Raw genomic sequence first — 16,903 nt, 5'->3', positions numbered from 1 at the left:
ATACCCAATACTTTTTTTCTTTTTATAGAAATTTATTAAAGGTGCATTACTCTAGCTAGAAACGGCAACTAGAAACCCATAACATACAATGGTAGACTAACTTTGCCACCCATCCTTCCTCATGTCACACTCTTTACATGAAATGAAAGTAGAAACAGTACGTTGTAACCCAATTATGGGGAAAAATCTCTCATGCGCCTGGCCTAAGAGATACCAGCTCCAATTATGGTTGTTCTCAAATAAAATAATAATAATAACAACAACAATAATAATCTGGTAGAACTTTGACTATATGATCTTAAAAATAAAATAAAATAAAATAAATTTGGTAGAACTTTGACTATATGATCTTAATGGTATTGGTATCTTTCCTTAAACAAAATTTTCCACAATTTCATGATTCCTAATTCAGATTCCTAACATAACGACTACCGACCCGTGAGTGGCTCCATTTAATGCTCCATTGACAGTTTGACAAAAAAACAGTAGTGGTTGCGGCAACGAAAAGATAAAAGAAAAGATTGCTTTTCTCTCTGGTTCAAGCAAAGTAGGCCAGAAAAAATCCTTACAAACCATAAAGCCTTCACATATTCACATGTTCATTCTGTGGTTGGATTCTGAAAAGGTTAGGGATGAATTGTCTCTGCTTCTCAGAATCATCATATTTGAGTTTAGCTTACAGTCATTTTATGCTTTACATTTTACTCAAACTCACCACCCAAAACCAGATTGATATATCCATTGTCCCAAAGCAGTTCCCGGAGATAGCAGAGAGCAGTCTCAATATGCCATACCCAAGTGTTCGACTACAAATTCAAGATCAATACGTAAGCCACTCAAGTAAATTTTTTTTATTATTTATTTATAATTTTCATCTTATTTGGTACCTCTGTTTCTGCAATTTCCTCTGTTTCTACAATTATACCATAGATATATAGCTACATGGAAAATTGTATCTTTATAAAAAGTACTACGCAGAGAAATTTGGATATAATTCAACAAGGGCAGTGTGGGAATGGAATCTTAATGAGACATAATTTTTGCAGGTGGTTATGGATAATGGCATAGTACAAGTTAACCTATCAAATCCAGGAGGAACGGTCACTGGAATACAATATAATGGCATTGACAATTTGCTTGAAGTTCTTAACAACGAAACTGATAGAGGGTAAGCTTTTCAAAAATTTAAAAAAAAAAAAAAAAAATCCCAGCAACATCTCTCTTATTTGTTGAAGAACATGATTGTGATACTTGATGGGTTATATAAATACTAAGATTAAACATTTAAAAACAGTTATTGAGATTATGTAACAGTTAGTAGTTAATCCCACTGGCGGCCTTAATATTTTTTTTTAATGATTTTATATGATGATAAATTAATCAAACCAGATTAAGGATATACCTGTAGGAAATAAGAGCAAAATTGTGTTAGTATTTTAGCAATCAAAATTTACTATCCCACCTTTTGTGTTCCATTTTAAGCTCTATCAATAATAACTTATCACATATTCCTTTTCTTTTCTTTATAAGATAATCAAAGTTTAAAACAAAAATTAAAAATTAGATACATGCAAAATTTGTGGAATATAAATTGAAACACAAAAGGTGAGAGGATTTATATTCCTATCACTTATGACTTGTTTAGATTAAGGGGGAAGGAAGAGGAAATAGAGGGGGGTTGGTCGGAAATTAGGCTAATTTCCGGCCAACTCTCTACTCTACTCCCCTTCCCATTTCTCAATCCAAATAATCCTTTAAGGATGCAATTTTAATGAACTTTCTGAAATTAATTGTCCTATTTCTTTTAACCATGTAGATACTGGGATGTGGTATGGAACCTTCCTGGAAGGAACGGCACAAAAGGTTACCAGGGTAACCCAACAAAAAAATTTAAGGGTTACCTTGATAGGTATGTTTCCCGGCCCTCCCTATTTATGCATATTCTAACAGTAAATTTCCTGAGCTTATGATTATTCTAACATGAGTACTTTGTTATACTTGCTTCTTAGTTCCTTTACTTGATCCTTACATACCTGCAACTTAAATTTTTAAATGGTGACATTAAGATGCATATATATTCACAAAATATAGAGAATGATTTGAAAAAAGAGAATGTTTGAAATGCCTATTTTACTTGTGATTCATGACGTATATAAAATCTTCTTTGCTTTGCAACACTCATTTCTTATCAGTCGCTGAATTTCATGTTAATTTGAAGCTAAGTTCCAACTTCCAACTTCCAATTATTAGCACTAGCTTTTGTTCTTTTTTAACTTGTTCTCAACTACTCTTCCAATTACAAATTTTGGGTGTCACAAATGGATTATATTTAATTTTTGTTGAATGATTACATGTGATTATTATGGTTGTATCTAACACTTATTAAAAAAAGAAAAAGGTAGTATATTAACTTTTGCAATCTAAAACTGAAGTTGGTATGCAATCCGTGAACTGATTGCTTTACAGGATGGAAGGGACAAAGTTGAAGGTAGTTGTGGAAAATGAAGAACAAGTAGAGCTGTCATTCACTAGAATATGGGATCCCTCACTTAAGGGCAAACCTGTTCCATTGACTATAGACAAAAGGTACTTGTTCACGAGCACATCTTGTTATATCAAGATTCCAATCAATGACGATAACTTTTTAGAACGGTAATGGTTATGTATAGCTATATACTTATTTTCAGGTTCGTGATGCTTCGTGGTTCCTCGGGATTCTACTCCTATGCCATTTATGAACACACGGCAGAATCACCAGCTTTCGATTTGGACAATACTAGGATTGCATTAAAGCTTAGGAAAGACAAGTAAGTAAATTTGATCCATCTTCTTTATTTTTGATAAATATGATAGAATTTCAACCTATAATATATACCTTATATGATGATTGCTTTTTATCATCAAAATATGAAACCAATCGGTTTTAATGTAGATAGAGTTTGAATCTTAGATTTTTTTTTTTATTAAAGACAAGAAACTTTACCAATTGAATTAACTAAAATTTACATCTATCTTTTTTTATTAAAGTTTAGATTGCTTGTCTTGAAGAATATTAACATGTCCTTAATTCCCACCCAAAAAAAAATATTTATGGCAGTATATATTGAGATATTCAAAAGAAAATATTACACGATTTGACTGCATAAGTTTTTTAAACTTACAGGTTTCATTATATGGCTATAGCAGACAACAGGCAAAGATTCATGCCCTTGCCTGAAGACCGGTTACCACCTAGAGGCCAAACCCTGGCCTACCCAGAAGCAGTACGACTTGTCAATCCCGTGGAGCCAGAATTTACAGGAGAGGTATATCTTCGACCCTTTACTTTTTTGATATCAATAACAAGTCTTTATAATTGTTCAAAGGTTTACGAAAAGATAAAAACACTTATATTGAAGGGCAAGTTCATTTTTATTTTGATATTGTCACTAAGACATTAATTTTGCCCTTATAGTTCTTTGTAAATATATTGTAGCTTTATATATCATTATTTTAATTTTTTTTTTCTCACCTCTTGTCTCATCAAATTCTTCTCTCTCTCTCTCTCAAAAGATAATAATCAACAAAGAATGAAAAATGATTATTTAAATAAAATATAATGTGGAACAGATAATCTAATGTGAGTGTTATTGAAAGGTAATTGTGTAAAAAAAAAAAAAAAAAGTAAGTTATTATGCTAAAATAAACAATGGTACTTTACATTTTAGAAATCAAGTACTAGGTAATTTTTTTTCACTTTTTTTTTTTTTTTGGTAAATTTTATATTATTAAGTGAATTATAAATATTTAAGATAATAATTAGTATTTAGAGTGTGAGTTGTGGAGTGATTTATTTTATTTTTATTTTTTTTCATTTTTGTATGGTACTTTATTTTCAAGAAATCAAGTATTAAAGAATTTTTATAGAGCTAATGCATATATCATGTTTCTTTTTCTTTTCTTTTTTCTCCTTAATTTGATCGATTATTGTGCAGGTGGATGACAAGTACGAATACTCAAGCGAGGCCAAGGATATCAGAGTTCACGGGTGGGTAAGCGCGGACCCACCCGTGGGGTTTTGGCAAATCACACCAAGCTATGAGTTCCGATCTGCTGGACCCTCCAAACAATTCCTTAACTCCCACGACGGTCCAACCAGCCTTTCAGTAAGTGAAAAATAGTTTCAAGTCCTTAATTGTGGATCACATGCATGTACATTGTGAACTATAAAAAGAAAATTGTGTGATATTTTTATAATCTTTAACATTCTCTAAGTGGCACAATAATCTCAGGTATTTCATAGCACACACTATGCAGGAGAGGATTTAATAATGAAATTTGGACCTAATGAGCCATGGAAGAAAGTTTACGGCCCCGTTTTTATGTATCTTAATTTTCTGACTAATGAGGAGGGCCCGAATTCACTCTGGGAGGATGCTAAAAAACAGGTTTTACATCAAACACATGTTGAAATTTGTAGTTTTATTTGGTAAAAATTAGATTGTACAACTTTGATGGCGAACAATTAATAAAACAAACTATTTTCAGATGATGAATGAAGTTCAAACCTGGCCCTATGATTTTCCAGCTTCAGTGGACTTTCCATCATCAGATCAACGGGGTAATGTCAGTGGTCGATTACTAGTCCATGATAGGTACATTTCTATGCTTATATTTATATGACAAAAAGCAATTAACTAAGTTAAATTTGACTGAAATTTAAACTTTGAGCCTTGTCTAGGTATATTAGTGAGAATCCTACACCTGGAATTGGTTCTTATGTTGGATTGGCATTGCCAGGGGATGTTGGATCTTGGCAAAGAGAATGTAAGGTAATATTATGACAAGAAAAATTTTGGTACCTTATCTTCATAGCTAGGTAGCAAATTTGATTCCTTGAATATGCTATTTCTGATCAGGGTTACCAATTCTGGACCGTAGCTAATGAGGATGGCTGTTTTAGTATTAAAAATGTACGTACTGGTGTCTATAATTTGTATGCATGGGTCCCTGGTGTCATCGGTGATTACAGATACGATGTTGTCATTAACATAACTGCAGGTCTTGTTTTCAATTTGTTATGAAGCTTTTTATATTCATATCCAAATGTGCTATTAACTTATTATGCTATAGTGATTTGAAATCAAATATCATGTGAAGCAGGTCTTGGCATTGATGTTGGTAATCTTGTTTATGAGCCTCCAAGAGATGGCCCAACATTGTGGGAAATAGGCATCCCAGATCGCACCGCTGCCGAATTCTATGTTCCTGATCCTAACCCTTTGTATATTAACAAACTTTATGTTAATCATCCTGATAGGTTAGTCCCCTTTAATTTTGAATTTTTCGTAACCTGTACATGAAATTAATATGGTTCTTGCAAGAGGAATCAATTAAAATTAGGACCTAAATGCAATTTTTTTTAATAATTTATCAATTATTCCAAAAACTTCTCTCCAGCTAATGTGTTAGTGCCATGTATCCAGTTCCAATATTTTAGACGTACTTCTTGTTCTTTTGAAATTAATATTATGAATGGAAATAAGAGTTTGATTTTGTTTTTATTCTTATGTGGCAGATTTAGGCAGTATGGATTATGGGAGAGATATGCAGAACTATATCCTGATGGAGACTTGGTTTACATGATTGGGAATAGTGACTGTAGAAAAGATTGGTTCTTTGCTCAAGTTACTAGGTTCGAATTTCTACAATATTATTATTGCTACCCTTCAATAAAAAATCTCCAATATTGCCTTGTCAGTTGTTTATGATTCGATTCTTCTATTTTTATTGCTATACCTAGGTGTAATCATATTAACTTCTCTACCCACTAAGAAAACAATATGTGAGGGAATAGATGGGAATGGGGGCTTCAATATTCCCTTGAACGAATTGAGTCATTACATGGCCCCAACCTCATCCAATACACCAATACTTCCAAGCAGTGGGAGGCAATAACTATTTATGAACTAGCGTCACATTGTCGGCACCTATTCTGACCCTTGTAGGACTAGGTTTACTTGACCTATAAGTTCATTCGTTATGACTGTGGGCTCATGACATGTTTAGGTCCAAGGCCCATGGGCCCTAATATATCCAACATTCCCCATCAAACTAAAGTTTGGCAAATCAAAGTCTAGCTTGAATTTGGATGTTGATACTTTTTTTTGTTTATGAGACTTTCTGATATGCATGAGCGAGTCAATAGAAATTTTCGGAGTAATTATTAGGTATCTTAAGAGTACAATACATGATACTCTTTTCTATCACATAAATGGTGGATCTCACTATCAAAATTGATAATGAGATCTACTACGGAAATATCTACTAATTTTTTAAAATTTATGAGAGGCCCATTAATGAAGAGCATCTCAATAAATAGCCTACACAGCCATTGATGATGGTAAAATTGTGGAAGGAAAAGTGCCAGAGGCCCATCCTAAAGTCGGCTGCAATCTCCTCTGTTGTTTCTGCTATGGCGGTCTTTGAAAAGTTACCGAAAGAGAAAAATGTTACCATAGGCCTTTTGTGGATAGCGTGTTTCTTACTTGTAAATGGTGATTTTTAAGTATAGATATATCTAGAAAAAATTCAGCTGTGTGCCATTTTTGCGATGCAGGAAGACAAATAATAACACATATGAAGGAACTACATGGCAAATTAAGTTCAAACTTGACAATGTTGACGAGAGTGCAACCTATAAATTACGAGTAGCACTTGCAACTGCACATTCTTCTGAATTGCAAGTATGGAACTTCATAATTCAACTTACACTTCTTTTAATTTTCTTTGGATGATTAATTCAACTTTCTCCGTTTGGATATTGCTTATTTCCAAGAATTTATTTCTGATAATTTATTTACATAATGTGAGACAAAAAGCTAGTAACAATTTTATTTTAAAAAAATGAAAAGTTAGATTTTTAAAATAAAGCTAAAACAAAAAGCACCGTAAAACTTGCAAATAGTACCTAAAATAAGCAAAAAAGATAACTTATAATTACTTCCCAAACTCACAGATATTATTGCAACCGTGTTGTTGCAGTTTTGATATTAACATTTTGCTAAGATAAGTTTAATTAGTTTTTTCAACTTAACTAATAGTACAATTACCCTCTCAAAAAAAAAAAAAACTAATAGTACAATTTTTTTTTTCTTAAAAGGTTCGAATTAATGATCCAATGGCAAATCCTCTATTTACAAGTGGAGTTATTGGTAAGGATAACACAATCGCGAGGCATGGAATTCATGGGCTCTACTGGCTGTTTGAAGTTAAGGTACCAGGAACTCACGTAGTGGAGGGAAATAATACCATTTTTCTAACACAACCATTAAGTAAAAGCCCTTTCCAGGGAATCATGTATGACTACATTCGTTTGGAAGGTCCCTCTCCTTCAAATTCTAGCAAGAATCCTTGATTAAGAATTTAGCACAAATTTTTGTTTAAAAGAAAAAAAAAAATTTTACAAATATTTCTGTTGTAGTTAATTATTACATTGTTTTAGTAAGTCATGGAAATCAATGTTACACAGCGAAAGACAATTTCCTTTTTCTTTTCTTTTTTCTTTTTCCCTTTCTTTTATTTTCATTTAGTACTCTTATTCCCATAATGATTGACAAATTTAATTCTAACTAGTTAGGAGATTATTACAATTTTTTCCAGGTAGATAATAAATTTTTGTATAAATTTTTTTTTTTTTTTTTAATGGATAACTTTTTGTATAAACTATTGTATTAGATACAAAAAGATAGGGATAGCTCTGAAGGTTGCCCGCTTTTCTAGCAAGGTTTCTCTCTGAGAACTTCTGCTAGAGTGTGGCACTGGTGTCCCTTCCTTGGAAGGAGTCTTTGTCCCTTGAGTTAGAGTTTTCTCAAGGCTAGTGGTTTTGTTCTTTCGTGGGGCTTGGGAAACACTCACAAGTACTTAGTCGCTCCCAGTTCGGAATGGACGACCTTACTAAACATTGGAGCTCTCTATCTCTGTCAGATAGAGAGGGCTCAACTCTTAGATTGAAAAAAGAGCAGGCTGTAACTGAACACACCATTGCAGCCCGATTTCTGACAAAGCACCCCCTAAACATCGATGCAATTGCTAGGACTTTCTCACCCCTATGGAGATCAAAAGCAGGTTTTAGCATAAAGAACAATGGTGATCATATCATCCTATTCTCGTTCAATAGCGAGTTAGAAGTGAACAGAATCCTAGCATCGGAACCATGGTGTTTCAACAAACAATTAATGGTCCTATCCAGATACATAAAGGACTCATCACTCAAGGAATGTGATTTCAACAGAGCCTCTTTCTAGGTTCAATTCTATGACATACCTCTACATTTTAGGAACAAGGAGGTTGCCGAACAGATTTGTGAAACATTAGGAGTAATCCAGCACCCAGATGACCCCCTTGATTGCGACGGTGGAAGTTTCATTAGAGTAAGAGTCTCCATTGATATCTCCTTACCCTTTTGTCGCGGATGGCTTATCAACTTAGACGACAGTAGAGAGAATTGGGTCTTTTTTTAGTACGAACGGCTCCCCAACCTATGTTATTGGTGTGGATGCCTCTCGCACAGCGACAAAGACTGCGAGAAATGGATTGACATTGGGGGATCCCTTCAACCTAGCGACCAACAGTTTGGGCCTTGGATGCGAGCCCCTCTTTTTGCTACATCTCGTAAGAACATTATATCAGTCCCAGGATTCTTTGCGAAGAAAAATTCTACAACTCCGGTCCAAAATGCGAAAGCTCCTCCACCCCACTCACACGTGGCGAGCCACACGGGGGTCTCGGACCCACCAAACCACTCTCTGATGAAAATAAATGAGCCCTGCGAGAACCTGGTTGCCCACGTGACTCTTGTGGAAACAGTGGCCACCTCGGCCGTCACGGATTTGACAGCCTCTGACTTCCCTCGGAATCCCACTCCCCAAGTAGACTTTGAGCACTTAATCCAAGAGATTGACAAAGATATCTACCTTTTTGATACTAGGGATTTGCAAGATGGGCTTTCAAAAGAAAAAGAGCGGGAACTCTCAAAAGATGACCAACCTCGGCCTACTGCCAGCCCAAACCCACATGCGACCCATGACCAAACCCATCCCAACCAATCTATACCCTTGAACGATATTTCGAACTTGGACTCATCCAACTCACACATTCAAGCCCAAGCTGGAAAGAAGTGAGCCCGTATCCAAAGGCCTTCTATTTTCTCTGATCCACACGAGCCTGGCCTAACACTAGGAAAACGAAACTCTCATCTCCCACTAGACTCCATCATTCCCCCAAAACACAGAGCCATAGAAACTGCCATCAATGATGAAAATCTTTCTCCAACGACGGCAGCTGTTCACCAGCCTGATTCAAGAGCTCGAAACCTTAATTCAGGCACAAGATCGCGTTGCCTTGGTTTTGGCCAAGACTTGGGCAGATGAAGACAGGCTTCTAAGACTTTGCGATGAGTTAAACTTTGATCACTCCTGGATTATTCCTTGGGCTAACAAGGTCGGGTGTTTAGGTCCTTTTTGGAAAAAATCACTCCACATCGAAGTAATATCCTCCTCCCCGAACCATATTGATGCCATTGTCGGGGCTATCGGGGAGGCTAGGTGGTGTTTCAGTGGCATTTATGGCTTCGCGGACACAAGTAAGAAGCACGAAACATGGTCATTGCTCCGCCTACTCCACTGTCGGCTCTCTCTCCCTTGGCTTTGTGCGGGGGATTTCAATGAAATCCTTTGGTCTCACAAAAAACTGGGGCTCACTCCGAGACAAGAAAATATGATGAAGGCGTTCAGAGACGTTTTGGACGAGTGTGGGCTCATGGACTTGGGTTATGCTGGTGATAAATTCACCTGGAAAGGTAAACGTCGGGGTGGAATAGTCCTGGAGAGACTTGATAGGGCCGTAGCCAATAACCAATGGTTTGCTTGCAATCCGGGTACTTTGGTGCAACATCTCCATTCCCATGCCTCGGACCATAGACCAATCATTGTCAAACCGGATGGGATCTCTCCCAAACCAAAGAGACCATTCAAATTTGACAAAATGTGGCTGAGTGACATGGGATGCTCTGACACTGTCTGCTTAGCTTGGGGTCTTTCTTCTCCTGATGCTACTATGCCCCAAATTGCAGGTAAAATTAAAACCTGTGGTGATAGTCTTTCTATTTGGAGTAAACATTCTTTTGGGTGCATCAAGAAAATGATTGAAGTTAAGATTAGATTACTTTCCAAGGCCGAAGTGGCAGTTGCAAAAGGTTTGGGGGATTGTGAAGAAGTCAAGACTCTGCAACTTGAGGTCAATGCTCTCCTAGACAAGGAGAGCCAAATGTGGGAGCAACGTGCAAGAACATTATTTCTGAAATGTTGTAACCGCAATACCAGCTATTTCCATAGCAAAGCCTCCCACAGGCACCGTAAGAATTGGATTACCGGTTTGAGAAATAATGCCAATATTTGGTGCACTGAAGATTATCAAATTAAAGAGATTGCTGTTGACTACTACAACTCATTGTTTGCCTCGACTCACCCTCTCGACTTTGATGAAATCCTTGAAAAAGTCCATCCCTCTGTCTCAGACGAGATGAACATCCAACTTACAAAGCCTTTTTCAAGAGAAGAAGTGGATTCAGCTATCAAGGAGATGGAGCACATTACTGCCCCCGGCCCTGACGGTATGCCTCCTATCTTTTTTCAGTCTTTCTAGTCCAATATTGGTGATGATATTTATGCTGCTATCCTAGATTGTCTGAATAACTGTAAAATTCCAATGGAAATCAATCACACTAATATCACCCTAATCCCGAAAGTAAAATCCCCGGAAAGCATTACGGAATTCAAACCAATAAGCCTGTGCAATGTGATATATAAGCTGGTGTCAAAGGTCCTTGCCAACAAGCTCAAATCAGTCCTGCCTTGTATCATCTCGGAAAATCAAAATGCTTTCCAAGCCGGGAAAGTCATTACAGACAATGTCCTCATGGCTTTTGAAACCCTCCACTACATGAAACACCATCAACAAGGCAAATTTGGGTTCATGGCTCTGAAGCTGGATATGAGCAAGGCGTACGACCGGGTGGAATGGTCTTACTTGAAGGCCCTTATGCATCGGATGGGCTTTTGTGACACTTGGGTTAACCTAATAATAAAGTGCACCACGACGGTTAGTTACTCAATCTTGGTAAATGGTGAGCCTTCTCAGGTAATCCACCCCTCGAGGGGCATCCGCCAGGGAGACCCACTGTCTCCCTATTTATTCATCCTTTGTACCGAGGGCCTACACAGTCTTTTAGCTAAAGCAGCTGAAGCTGGTCACATTAAGGGAGTTTCCATTTGTAAAAAAGGCCCAAGGCTGACTCATTTGTTTTTTGCAGATGACAGTGTGGTCTTTTGCAGGTCCTCCCTTGCTGAGTGTCACACAATTCAAAACTTGCTATCTTGCTATGAAAGGGCATTGTGGCAGATGCTAAACAGGTGTAAAACGGGTCTCTTCCTTAGTAAATCCACGCCAACTGATACTCAAACCCAAATAAAAGACTCCCTGGGTGTTTAAGACATCAAGCACTATGAAAAATATCTCGGTCTTCCTACTTTCGTCGGCAAAGCAAAACAAGCAAGCTTAGCTTTCATTAAGGAACGTATCTGGGCAAAGCTCCAAGGGTGGAAAGAACATCTCCTTTCCCAAGCTGGTCGTGAAATTTTACTTAAAGCTGTCATCCAGGCCATCCCGACCTAAGCCATGAGCTGCTTCAAGCTCCCCATTACCCTCTGCAATGACATTGAAGCCTTAATTAGAATATTCTGGTAGGGGCAGTGTGGCGAACAACGGAAAATACATTGGGCTAGCTAGAGTTCTCTGTGTAAACCAAAGTGCTTAGGTGGTATGGGCTTCAAAGAACTCCAAAAATTTAATGATGCCATGCTGGCAAAGCAAATTTGGCGTCTGCTAGATAATGAGGACTCCTTTTTCCATAGGTTTTTCAAAGCTAAGTTCTTCCCTCATGGCAATATCCTGGATGCCAAAGCTAGGACTGGTTCTTTTGCTTGGAAAAGTATTCTCAAGGGGAGGGATTTAGTTTATAACGGGTTGCAATGGAGAGTGGGCAATGGTTCGAAAATTCATATCTACCAAGACAACTGGCTCCCTGGTTCCCACCTTAAACAAATATTGTCTCCCCTGAATTTTCTAGGCAATGATGCTTTGGCTGCAGTTCTAATTGATGGGGATAGAAGGTGCTGGATCCATGAGGTAGTGGATAACCTCTTTTTGCCTCACGAAGCCGAATTAATCAAGTCTATCCCTCTTAGTTTGGTGGATTACGAGGATAAAATTTTTTGGCCCTTGAACTCAGATAGCGAATATTCCGTCAAATCGGGGTATAAACTCCTCATGGATCAGGCTGCCAACAATAGGCCCGGCCCCTCGGACATTCCTGTCCAAGTGTATCTGGAATGGTGTTTGGAGTTTAAAAGTCCCAAACAGAGTGAAAACTCTAATATGGCGGGCGGGTTTGAATGCTCTACCTACTCGGGCTAATCTGATAAAAAGGAGGGTCCTTTGTGATGCGTTTTGTCCCAATTGTGGTCTGGAACTGGAAACAGTCCTACATGCCCTGTGGTCCTGTCATGTTTTATCTGTGGTTTGGGTAACCCACTTTGCTTGGTTATCCAAGATCACCAGGTTTTGCACAAATTTCCTGGACGTTATTCAGTTGTGCCAAAGCAGGAGTGATCTTTTTGGTTTATTTACAATGACTATCTCACTTATTTGGACTCGAAGAAATAGATTACGTGCTGGTGAGCCAGCTCTCCCGTTGCATCATATCAATTCCCTGGCTTGTGACTCTCTTTTGGAATTTCAGGTAGCGCGTCCTCTTCCCCTCAGCCACTCCACCCCTCTCTCGCCTATTAAATGGTCCCCACTTCCCGTGAATTGGGTGAAAGTCAACTTCGACGGAGCTTTATTTAAGGACACTAGCTCTGCTGGGTTGGGTGTTATTATTCGAAACAACCTTGGTCTAGCTATGGCTGCCTCATCACAATTAATTCCATTACCTACCTCGGTAGAGATGGTGGAAGTGTTGGCAGCCTGAAATGCCATCTGTTTAGCCAGGGAGCTCATGTTTGACAAAGTGATTGTTAAAGGTGACTCTGAACTGGTAATCAAGGCTCTAAATAGTACAAGCTACTCCTCTTCAAGCTTCGGCCACATCATTAGGGACATCAAGATTGCTGCCTCAGTTCTCATTGAAGTGGTCTACTGTCATACCCGGAGACAAGGGAACAAAGTTGCCCATAAGATTGCTAGATTAGCATGTAATGTTCCCTCTTTTAATGTATGGATGGAAGAAGTTCCTCCAGATATTGCTCCTCTGTATGTTTCAGAATTGACTTAATGAAATTTCCTCCCCCCTAATCTTCTTGGGGCGGATTCTCAAAAAAAAAAAAAAAAAGATACAAAAAGATAAAATTCAATTAAAGGACCGGATCTCAATCCTATCATGGATTAAGGGGGACAATATATGATGGTTATTCTATCTTAGTGTGATTATAGTAGCTTATTGTTAAAGAATCAATGTTGCCATTGAAAAAAAAAACCACCATCAAATGTTTGAATTTGTCGTACTAAGAGTAAGAGCATTCACATTTGTCTACCTAAAATTTCTTCCATATTTTAGGATCATAATCTACATTTTTTTTTAGCCAACCATTTTTCAAAACACCATACTCGACTCCCTACTTTAAACTCTATTTCATTTAAATATTATTTTTTAATTCATTTTTAATTATTTTATTCACTTTTCAAAATATGGACACTATAACAAAATGATATTTTAGGCAATGGGTTGGGAAACGAATGTGGGTGTTTTATTGGGTTCATTACTTATATTGGGCTTCTTAGTCTATTTTAGGGAATGTTCTAAGACCTTAATCATTGGGACATGCATGACTTTGAGTAGCTTTAAAGGAAACTTTAAAAAACGTATCTAAACTTTTACCAAAATTTGACCACGCACAGCTTATGCTTCCTCCATGTCTCATAATATACATTACACCACTAAGGGATGGGAGAATGTATATATGGTTGGATCTAGACCCTACATGTGGAGTGCCTGTGAGCAAAGAAAGATGAAGCGTTGGCTAAAAGATCATATACTTGTTCCATGCCAAAGGCATGACTACCGTGGGAAGGAAGTAAGATATGCATCTAATATGGTACTCAAGCACTCACAAAAAAGGAGATAGTGACCTTCCAAGGTCAACAACTATGAGAACACCCCTTATTGGTTGAATGTATGTTGGACCACCTTAGAGACACGTGTATCATTCACAATACTCATGATGTCCCTCTCATTGTCCAGGGTTTGTTTCCCAAGCAGTGGCAAAGTCACCTACCCACAAGCCACAGTGCCACGTTGACGCGTTTTCTCTCCTCTAGTCACCAGATAATATCACAGCTGTGAAAAGGTCCAAAATAAGGAAATGATAAATTGACACTTGCATTTGTACTCAGCCATATTCCTCATATTATAAGAAGAGCATGCAGTTGTATTTTGAGGGTAAGAACCCAAGTAGATCTTTTGAGAAGAGAGTAGAAATTTGATAAGATAGGAAGTTAGAAAGGTAGAAAACAAGGTCTCTCTTTAAGGAAGAATACCCTTATTGTACAAGAGTTACCTCTTTTTCCCACATAATACAAGGCTGAGTAGAGCAAGAACATTCCATTCTTGCTCAAACCGTAGTTTTTCATTCCTTTCCTAGGGTTTTCCACGTACATCTTGTGTCCTTTTTACATTCTTGCTATTACTTTCTTCTTTTCAAACTTTATCATGTCAAAACTTGTATCTTTGCCACTTAGAAGCTTTTTTATGTAAATGTACTGTTAGATAACTTATCTTATTTCTCTATATAAGCTCAAATCTAACTTGCATATACACATAACTCACAAGTTATACAACTTAGGACACTTCATATGTACTTCCAACAGTTTTTTCTCTCTCATACAATCACATTCACCTTCCCCCTTCCTTATTTCCTATTTGTACCCACAAACAATTTTTTTTTTAAAAAAATTATCACTTACAAAACAAAAATGGGCTAGGCATCCACATTACAAAAGACTAATAAATGATGTTAATAAAATTAAATATCATCGCAAATAATTGAATGAGAAAAAAAAAATACATGTGATCAACCCTAATTAATCTGTTGAGAAACCATAATCGACCCAAAATTTTTGAAACCAAGACTTTATTATTGCTATATCCCAAAAAATGAATTTTCCAGGGATATTTACTATCACAATTGCAATAGTCACTAAAAAAAACTTGTGTAGGACCCTTAACAAAAAAAATATAACAGCAAAGGCACAATGCACTCACAATAAATCTAAACTTTTAAGACAAAAATGATAAAACCAGTAGGGTTTTGTGTTACACTAAAAAATAATAGGGGTTAAGTGTGACACAATTAACCATTTGCACTTAAAACAACACCACAAGAGGGTTAAGTGTAGCACAATTAGCAGTTTGCACTTAAAAAAACACCTACCACTAGAAGATTTTGTATTTTATGGAGAACAGCAAGGGAGGTTTTAAGTACTTTTTCCTTTTATTTTTTGTTATCAAATAAATCTTATTGGAAAGCAAAAACTAAAAAAAAATAAAAAATAAAAAGTCATGCCTAAAGGGCCTAGATCAAACCATGAGAAAAAGTCCAAGAGATTTTCTTTCAAAAGAAGAAAATTAAGGCCCATTTTCCTTTGCTTAGAGTATGAACTACCAATGTCATCTTAGAAAGGGTCATGTTAATAGGTGTCTTTAGGATATTTATAAATAGATTATTTAAGAAAAAATTTTATGCCATTTTCATGGAAAATATAAAAAGTTATATTAAAAAAATTTAGTTACTATTTTCTTTTCCCATAAAAAATTTCTTAAAATATTCCTTAAATCAATACTTTTAAAGTATCTGTTAACTTTACCCTACTAAAAAAAAGAAAGGTGCAATGTAAAACCTCTTAGTAGCATGTGTCTCACTTACAACCAAAGTCACATGCATTGTATGTGATACCACCAGTAGGAAGTAGAAACCCTAGCTCGTAGTGTGTTGGGGTTTAATTAACTCTTTAAAAGCCAGAGCAAGGGTTTAAGAGAAATCCTCTCTCTCTCTCTCTCTCTCCACACCATTTTCTTTCATCACTGAAAATATGGGTTTCTAGGGTAAGTGTTTTCAATCAATTTCCCCAAATCCCTTAAAAAGAAAGGTTGAAAGTGTAGAGCAATATGATCATCCAAAGGGGTGCGATGGATCCACTATTTTCTGTTACCATTAATATACTTGCTTCTAATTGCTATTTTTGTTTATCGATTTTTTCTTATTTTGGTCAAAACTTATGTTATTTCTTCTGTACTTGATGCACTTGGTATATGGTAATGTAGCTTCTAATGTTGGGCTTTGTGGAGCTTAGTTGTGTTTGATTCGGTTGATGACCTAATCTGACTCAAAATAATGTTACATGGTTTTTAATGAGAGATTTTTTGAGGTTTAGTCCATGAAGCGGAGGCTTGGGCTGATAGGCCCAAGCCTCCTCAAGGTTCAGGGGCAACACCCCCAAGAAAAAATTTTGGCCTATTTTGTAGCCCATTGTGAATCCTGTGCACAGGATATAGAAACCGTTTTTGGTGATTAGGGTTTCAGTCTTGTTGTTGTTTTTTGAGAGAGAGAAATACTGTAGCTACACTTTGTATTTTTCCCTGATGATAGTGAAATCCCTGCAACTCCGTGGACGTAGGCAAATTGCCAAACCAAGTAAATATTGTCTTGTGCGTGTGATTGTTTTCTTTTGATGTGTGTTTTTCTCTATTTTCGTTTCTCACGTTTTGGGAATTTCGGGTTGAATTCCCTACATCCAAAACTTTTTTTTC

General features: G+C 36.8%; 1 protein-coding gene across 1 annotated transcript; it reads left to right on the top strand.

Moving 5' to 3' along the window:
- The first annotated feature begins 429 nt into the window (after positions 1-429).
- LOC112026440 (probable rhamnogalacturonate lyase B) lies at positions 430-7,530 on the top strand. The gene is made up of 15 exons (XM_065763894.1): positions 430-827; positions 1,047-1,168; positions 1,817-1,909; positions 2,467-2,586; positions 2,688-2,807; positions 3,164-3,305; positions 3,975-4,145; positions 4,272-4,427; positions 4,528-4,634; positions 4,721-4,811; positions 4,899-5,040; positions 5,143-5,299; positions 5,558-5,674; positions 6,599-6,725; positions 7,142-7,530. The coding sequence occupies exons 1-15, from the start codon at positions 633-635 to the stop codon at positions 7,394-7,396; spliced, it is 2,115 nt and encodes a 704-aa protein (XP_065619966.1). The 5' UTR covers positions 430-632; the 3' UTR covers positions 7,397-7,530.
- The last annotated feature ends 9,373 nt before the right edge of the window (positions 7,531-16,903 follow it).

Source organism: Quercus suber, unplaced genomic scaffold, assembly GCF_002906115.3.
Source record: "Quercus suber isolate HL8 unplaced genomic scaffold, Cork oak 2.0 scaffold_530, whole genome shotgun sequence".
NCBI classification, from domain to species: Eukaryota; Viridiplantae; Streptophyta; class Magnoliopsida; order Fagales; family Fagaceae; genus Quercus; species Quercus suber.
Note: the sequence above shows the minus strand (reverse complement) of the source record. Positions and strands in the feature narration are given on the sequence as shown.